The following is a 7323-nucleotide window of genomic DNA, read 5'->3' as shown; positions in this document are numbered from 1 at the left end:
TGTTATGATTCCACAGATTGTGGAACTTACAATACTTTTTTCCTTTCAGCTGTTCTGGTCTGGGGAAGGGTCCGAAGTCTGTCTTCACCATCTTCGCAGCTATCATCTCATCTAAAATCTCATGTGCCTTATTGGCATCGTATATATACGTCGTGAATTCAGGTTTCGTGAAGGCTATGGACTTGAGCTTGACTGGTTCCTTAGTTAATTTCAACTACTTTAAGGCCGAGTTCTTTCTCCCAGTCAGCTCAAAAGCGGAGACATCATTCTCTTCATCTTCATCTTCGTCCTGGAAAACCTCTTCACCTTGATAATAGGGATCATAGGTAGCTGGCTGGTAATTCAGGGTAGCCACTGTACGGTGTTTTCCGGGGATATACGTCCCTTTGGATGCATTCTTCCTGGCATCTGTTTCTCTGAGAAGATGTTTAAAGCTGCCTACCTCAGTGATGAGCTCCCCCATTGACTTGATCATACTGCCATGCTGTTTCTTCCGTTGACGTGGCTCTAAGCCCTTGATTGCTAACTTGACTAGCTCTCTCTCTGGCAAGACCATATTCAGCTTGGCTTTCTGAATCTGGAATCTCTGAAGATAAGCAACATCAGACTCAGTGGGCTGTTGGGCCATTTGGATAAGGGAAGCCAAATCAACCTCAGGCTCTATAGCTCCGAAGGTTTCTTGGAAGAGCTTTTCCATCGCTGGCCAATTTGCAACTGACCCTGGTCGAAGCTTGGAGAACCATGTAAAGGCGGCTCTAGACAGATTAGTGCCAAAGATTTTGCACTTGAGGCTGTCATCATTCTAGTACTGGCCGCATTGCACCTTGAACCTGGCCAGATGAGTTGCCGCGTTCTCAGTATCTTCTCCTGAAAAATTAGAGAATATGATATTTTTTATAGCCTCTAGGAAAATGCGCAAGCATTATATGTGGCGGGAAAGGCCCCTTATACACCTCATCAAGGTGGGCCCTAGGATTAGCCAACCTGATCATCTCCTCGACCTCTTCGCGTCTTACATAATCTAGACCAAGAGGAGGAGGCACAGCCACAATCTGGTGGGCGGTTTGCAAAGGAGGTGCAGCTTGGCTAGCAGTCGCTGTTCCCTCCCCAAGGCGAATGGTTCTGGAAAAACTGGGCTGCTGAAGAGTAATCGCTGGTGCGGACACATCTTTTGCCAAAGCCGTTATCTTGATCGGATTGCCCGCCTGATCAATCCCGTAGTAATTCCCTGGGAGCTCTTAGTAGACATTTTCTGCTCCATCGCTATCGTATTGAGTAAACACGACAGGATCAGCAGGAGTGCCCTCACCGAATTTCAGAGTTCTGCTCTTCTGCGCGACCGGTGGAGTGGTCTTGTCTCTACCGCCAATTACCAGGGCTTTTTCCTTACGCTTAGCTAACGCGGCAGTAGCGGCTGCAGAAGGCGTAGCGGTGCTGCTGCTAGCCTTCTCCCGAGCATTCGGTGGTATATACTTGCCGGATCCAGAGGGCTGACCAAGAGAACCAAGGATGACATTGGGATCTCCCAATGCTTTATTCAGAACCTCTTTAACCTGCTGGTTCAATTCAGCCTTATGCATGGCAACCTGGGTCGCAAGGTTAAACCCCTCGTTGCGAAGAGCTGCAAATTCTGATGCAGTATGCTTGTTTTGGTTCGCGATGGCCTCCATGATTTTCTTTTGTCGCAGACTCTGCTCATCAGCGATATCTCTAGCATGTGCCCTTACTTCATTCGCTGATTGTTCAACTTGTAGCCTAGTCTCCTGAGTATGTTGGGCAATGTGCTGGTCCAGTTCGCGTATGCGCCGCTTTGTCTTCACGATTTTCCTGGCCTTATCGGCGGCTACCTTTTCTCGATGTCTGTTGTTATTGTCCATGATGATCGCGAGCTGTTCTTCGACAGTCGCTCCCTCCGGGATAGGCGTCGGACCGAACGCCTCTCTTGTCGTGCCTCTTGCAGCATTGGAGGTGACAGAAGTATTGACAGCCTAGTTTGCCTGACTGGTAGTGACATTCTCGCCCTCAGTAGCGGGCTGGTGACTTCCTTCCTATTCAGTTGACATGTCAGGTGACGGTGAGTTGAGAGAAAATCTTTGAGTCACTTGTTCTTCGGAAAGACCACGACAGTCTGCACGAGAGTAAGGCCTGTAACTGGAGGTCTTGTGCTTCGAGCAGTTAACGTAAAACTTTTGGTAAGGGTTTGCGCTTGACTTCCCAATGGTGGCGATCGCGAAGAAACGCTATGTAGGTCCCACTGGGCGTGCCAAAATGTTTGGCTCTAAAAACCAGTCTGGTTGCAAACAGTTTCTTTTGAGTGTGCGCAGGCGTGCCAGCACCGTGGGGTGTAGTCGTTGGGGAGTCCCTTGACCTGACTTCTTCTCAAACGCTGTGGACGAGAAGAGCACCAACCTCGTCACCAGGTTCTTTTATCTGCTTTTCGGAAAAGGACTTCTTGCCTTACGGATAAGGGCTTGTGTTGTGATCTCTTGCGTCACCGAGTCGATACTCAACGTTGTAGGTTGAGCAGAGCAATCACCGGGAAGTAGGAGAAAGCACAGGGTTTGCTAAAGCGTGACTTTAGCTTCGCTCTGTTGCGAGGGCGTTACCCTTGCTTCGCTGGTTTCAACTGACGTTGAGAATAGGTTTGCTCCGGAGAGGCTTTGATAATCTGAGAGATTAGTGATTGAAGAGTTGTGTATTTTTCATCCTTGAAACCTGGTGTTTATACCCTTAGGGTTTCGACTGTTCCTTGCCATAGAAGGATTATTGATTGAAGTTTCCTATTCAATCTCCGCTATTTGATTCCAATAAGGGCTCGTTTTCCTTATGGATCTCGGAATGGGTGAAGCTATAACCCAAACCCAAGTAAACTTAATTTTGAGCCGCAGGTATCGGCCCGCTACGCTAAATCCCCTAAAGGGATTTTGCCAAAAATACTTTTGGGCTCAAACAGAAGTAGCTTGTTTTCATGAGTAGTTGCTGTTGGAGTTGAAGTAGTGAGTAGTTGAAGTTGCTGTTGGGAGCACGGTTCCATGAAGTTGTTGAAGTAGCTTGTTTTCATGAGTTGTTGAAGTTGCTGTTGGGAGCGCGCGGGGTTGGAAATCCAGAAGTTCTGGTGAAATAGTGGAAGTGTTATATATATTAATAGGTGCTTATTAGATAAATCAATCCCATTCATATGCGTCCCATTCATATATACCCCATTCATGCCGTTGAATAATCTCCACAGTAGTCGATCATCTTATCCTCATCGAGTCATTATCATCATGATTGTCATAGCAGGATATAAATACCCAATGAATTCATTGTTCTTGGATATATCTTTGTATTGTGCTTCATTTCTTTTTGTTTCCACTGACCAAGAGGTTAAAGCTTCAGAGAAAATAAAAAACCATGGAAGTAGTCCAAGATGTTGTGATTGTGGGAGCTGGAATTTCTGGCCTTACAACCTCCTTGGGACTTCACAGGTACTCTTATCTCTCTCAGACACATAGTCAAGCTCATACTGTGCATGTCTGTGACTGTAAAATACTAGTACATTTTGATATGTTTTGTGCATATTTACGTAGGCAAAGTCAAAATTTTGGTGCAGGCTGGGTATTAGAAGCTTAGTGCTGGAATCATTTGATAGCTTGAGGACAACAGGGTTTGCACTCGCAATATGGACTAATGCGTGGAGGGCTTTAGATGCCCTTGGTATTGGCAATGATATCCGGCAGCAACACCAGGCTCTTCATGGGTAAGATAGGATACTTCCTTTTAAAATCATATTATGCACAACCTTAAGTAACCACATATATTGTGATGAGATGTGCCCTTTTGTTAGATATAAAATTACTGACAAATTAGTCCATACGTCATGATATAGAATCTTAGAGCTAGAAAGCCTGTTCTTTGTTCTTTACCTATTGGGGAACAAGAAGCTTGAACAACTCAGCCACTCCGCTGCTCAATCATCTAGACGGATCCCTCCCCCTCCTGGGTTTGTAAAAATCAATTGTGATGCAGCATGGTCTGGTTCCTCATCTGCTTGTGGTATAGGAGTAGTGATCCGGGATCACCAGTGTACTGTGATGGGAGGCTCTGCTAGAGCAGTTTGGCTGCAGCGCTCCGTTCCTATTGCAGAAGCAAAGACGATTTTGGATGGCATCAATATTGCTTTGGAGCACAATTTCTCCAAGATAATAGTGGAATATCGGACTCTCTAGGAGTAATTACAGATATCAAATCAAAGAACAAGAGTAGAGATTGGGAGACTTACCCTTTAATTGAAGAGATTAGAAGGAAAAGCCTCCAGTTCTCTGGGATTGGATTCCCCGATAAGCGAACACGTACAGTCGCTTGCCAAAGGGACGGTGGGTCTAAATTAACAGATGGGCAAACACGCCACCACCATCCTTACTGATGGCCTTCCATGTTTAATTGCTTTTGTTCAGTTCACTCTCTGTTACCTTGTTTTGCATCGAATTAGGTGGAGATGTCAACTCTTTTTTCCTTGTATGTTTGTCAGTTTGGGACCTTTTCTTGGTCATTCTGGGCTCGTCCCTTAATGAAACTTCATGTTCAACCAAAAAAGTATAATATGAACAGTTGCCTTTTATACTCTACCTAGCTAGTAGTACTCTTACCAATATATATTTCACTTGACAGTGGACAGTAACTCTTAATTTGTGAGATTTGTAATTACTTTACAAGCATGCATGAAATTGATTGTATAGTTTTGAATACAGGAATGTGGCTTTCTCAAGAATTTCAGGGCTTCAGATGTTTGAGAAGTCGTATGATGTCAAAGGAAAACTGTAAGTACCAGTAGTCTAGTAGCCTCTATTTACTACATCTCATTTTGCTTACTTTTCAACCCCAAATATTATGCTCATAACAAGTCACTTATAATTTGAAGTTTCAGATTAAGGGAGTCGGTTGTTTGCTAGATTGTGTCAATTGTTGTTGTTTGATTGAGTTTATTCATATTTGTCATTGTAACATTCAGTTCAACCATTTCAGTTGATTTATAGTGCATACATGATTTGCAGTGGAGACCATGAAGTTTATTGTGTGAAAAGGAAGTTGTTGTTGGAAACCCTTGCCAGGGAACTCCCTAATGGTACCATTAGGTTCTCATCAAAGGTTGTTTCCATTGAGGAATCAGGCTACTTTAAGCTGGTGCATCTTGCAGATGGAACCATCCTCAAAGCCAAGGTAGCTGGACTAGTATTTCCTTTTTTTATCTCAATTTTCCTTTGTTAGAATTTAAAATCATGACCTTTCAAAAAAGAAGAAGTTGAAACTTGAAACCATGACTAGTGTGCATAAACGCATGGTGTTCAACCCCGACTCTATTGCCATGACATATAGCATCCCAACTCTATTAATTTCCTTCCCCACTTCCCAAATGTGACGATAGCTTCTGAGGTTCTCCCATTTGACCAGTGTAGTTCATCAAAGAAACCTTAATCATATATACAAACTTTATTATTGACATGTTGTGACTTGCGACTGAAATACCCCACCGCTTGTAATGTGAAAACTGTGATTGAATATAGGTTTTGGTTGGTTGTGATGGAGTGAACTCTGTGGTGGCAAAATGGCTGGGCTTCAAGAAGCCAGTTTTTAAAGGGAGATCCGCCGTTAGAGGTTGTGCTGATTTCAACAGCAGTCATGGTTTTGATCCCAAGTTCATGCAGTACTTTGGGAATGGTATTAAAACTGGTACCATTCCTTGTGATGATAAAACTGTTTACTGGTTCTTCGGTTGGTATCCCTCCAACCAAGGTAATCATTCTACGCCAGTTTTGGCACTTCATTGCTTCCATCTGGTATGATTTTATATAGTAACCTTAGAGTCCTAGCCTATTCTTCCATGCTTTGAAATGGTAATTTGCTCTCAATCTCGTAACAGATAACAAACAACGATAATCAATTGATTGCTAGTATTTTACAAAGACAACATGAAAGTTTGGCTTTTCCAATACACAAACCTTATGATGTAATGTCTAGTTACCTAAAGTAGTATGTGTGGGTCTCATTTTTTGTCTATACTTGCATGTCTTGTAGAGGAAGAGCTAAAGAAAAACCCAGCTCAGTTGAAGCAATATATGTTAAGCAAGCTCGGAAAGGTATCAGATGAAGTAAGGGCTGTTGTGGAAAACACTGATTTGGATGCTTTTAGAGCCGCTCCAGTGACATACAGGCATCCTTGGGAACTTCTTTGGGGAAATATTAGTAAAGGTAATGTATGCGTTGCTGGAGACGCTCTCCACCCCATGGTCCCAGACATTGGCCAAGGCGGCTGTGCTGCATTAGAAGACGGTGTTGTATTAGCAAGGTTTCTCGGTGAGGCACTGTTGAAGAACCAGGAGCAAGAAAATAAAGATAAAGGTGAAGAAGGAAAAGAAAAATATAAGAGGATTGAAATGGGGCTGAATAAGTATGCCAGTGAGAGGAAATGGAGAAGCATAGATCTCACTAGTACATCTAGTGTGGTTAGTTATATACAGGTAGCTGATGGTGGAAAAATAACTGCTTTCTTGAGGGACAAGATTTTCGCTCCAATCCTGACCTGGTTGCTGTTTAAGAAGGCTGATTATGATTGTGGGAAGCTCAGGAGCCCTTAAATGCAATGATGCATCCTCTGTATAATGGTTATTCTTCTATATCACTCATATTTTGTAATTTCAATCATCCACGTACTGTAATACCAAGAATATTGGAGGGCGCTGGGTTTCTGTTTTAAAAATCCTGTAATGGAAGAGAATAAAATTCATGTTAGTGTTGTAAATATTTGTGGATAATCATGTAAATAGATGTTGAGTAATAGGTGTCTATCTCTATAGATTGGTGATTGATAGGTTGTAATTGTAGGAGTGATTGAATTGTAATTGAGCATTACCTTTTTGTGTACACCATGTAGTCCTATATAAGGCTCCTCATGGTGAGATGAATAACACACATTCTATTCCCTATGTCTGAACTCTCTCTCTCTCTCTCAAACTCTCTAACCTTTTATTTTACAACACGTTATCAGCACGAATAGTTCTACCATTGAGACAAGATTGAGGATCGTCAACCAAATCTCTAAGATTGTGAATCAACAACAAATGAAGGATGATCGTTCAATTTGGTTTAGGATCTGAATCACAAACAAGCTAGCTATTGGATTGGCTGAGAAGACAACCTTCTCAGTTCTGCACAAATAAGCTGAAGATTCATCTGTTCTTCATTGAGTAATGTTTTCTAAATTCTAGTTTTAGTTCATGTTTTTCAAGCCTTGATTATATGAACAAATCTCCTATGATGCATGAACCCCCAAATTTACTTTATTAA

At 42.6% G+C, this 7323-nt stretch overlaps 1 protein-coding gene across 3 annotated transcripts; it reads left to right on the top strand.

Annotated features, from left to right (window-relative positions):
* Positions 1-3188: 3188 nt before the first annotated feature.
* Positions 3189-6962, top strand: LOC133740812 (monooxygenase 3-like). Of its 3 annotated transcripts, none has more exons than XM_062168754.1 (6): positions 3189-3467; positions 3570-3739; positions 4731-4799; positions 5034-5199; positions 5544-5772; positions 6055-6962. In XM_062168754.1, exons 1-6 carry the CDS (start codon positions 3207-3209, stop codon positions 6612-6614), a joined length of 1455 nt encoding a protein of 484 aa, XP_062024738.1. In that variant the 5' UTR covers positions 3189-3206; the 3' UTR covers positions 6615-6962. The 3 variants fall into 3 exon arrangements, with proteins under 3 accessions (XP_062024738.1, XP_062024739.1, XP_062024740.1); XM_062168755.1 differs by having other exon boundaries at positions 3272-3467; positions 3593-3739; XM_062168756.1 differs by lacking the exons at positions 3189-3467; positions 3570-3739 and adding an exon at positions 4111-4471.
* Positions 6963-7323: the final 361 nt, after the last annotated feature.

This window comes from Rosa rugosa, chromosome 3, assembly GCF_958449725.1.
Source record: "Rosa rugosa chromosome 3, drRosRugo1.1, whole genome shotgun sequence".
Lineage (NCBI taxonomy): Eukaryota > Viridiplantae > Streptophyta > Magnoliopsida > Rosales > Rosaceae > Rosa > Rosa rugosa.
The sequence above is the reverse complement of the archived record's forward strand: the minus strand, read 5'-3'. Positions and strand labels throughout refer to the sequence as shown.

Excerpts from the sequence above, each read along its gene's own strand:
- LOC133740812 (XM_062168754.1), top strand. The coding sequence starts at position 3,207 with ATGCCGTTGAATAATCTCCACAGTAGTCGATCATCTTATCCTCATCGA. Across the intron at positions 3,740-4,730 it reads CAACACCAGGCTCTTCATGG|GAATGTGGCTTTCTCAAGAA; the intron begins GTAAGATAGGAT and ends TTTTGAATACAG. Across the intron at positions 5,773-6,054 it reads TTGGTATCCCTCCAACCAAG|AGGAAGAGCTAAAGAAAAAC; the intron begins GTAATCATTCTA and ends CATGTCTTGTAG.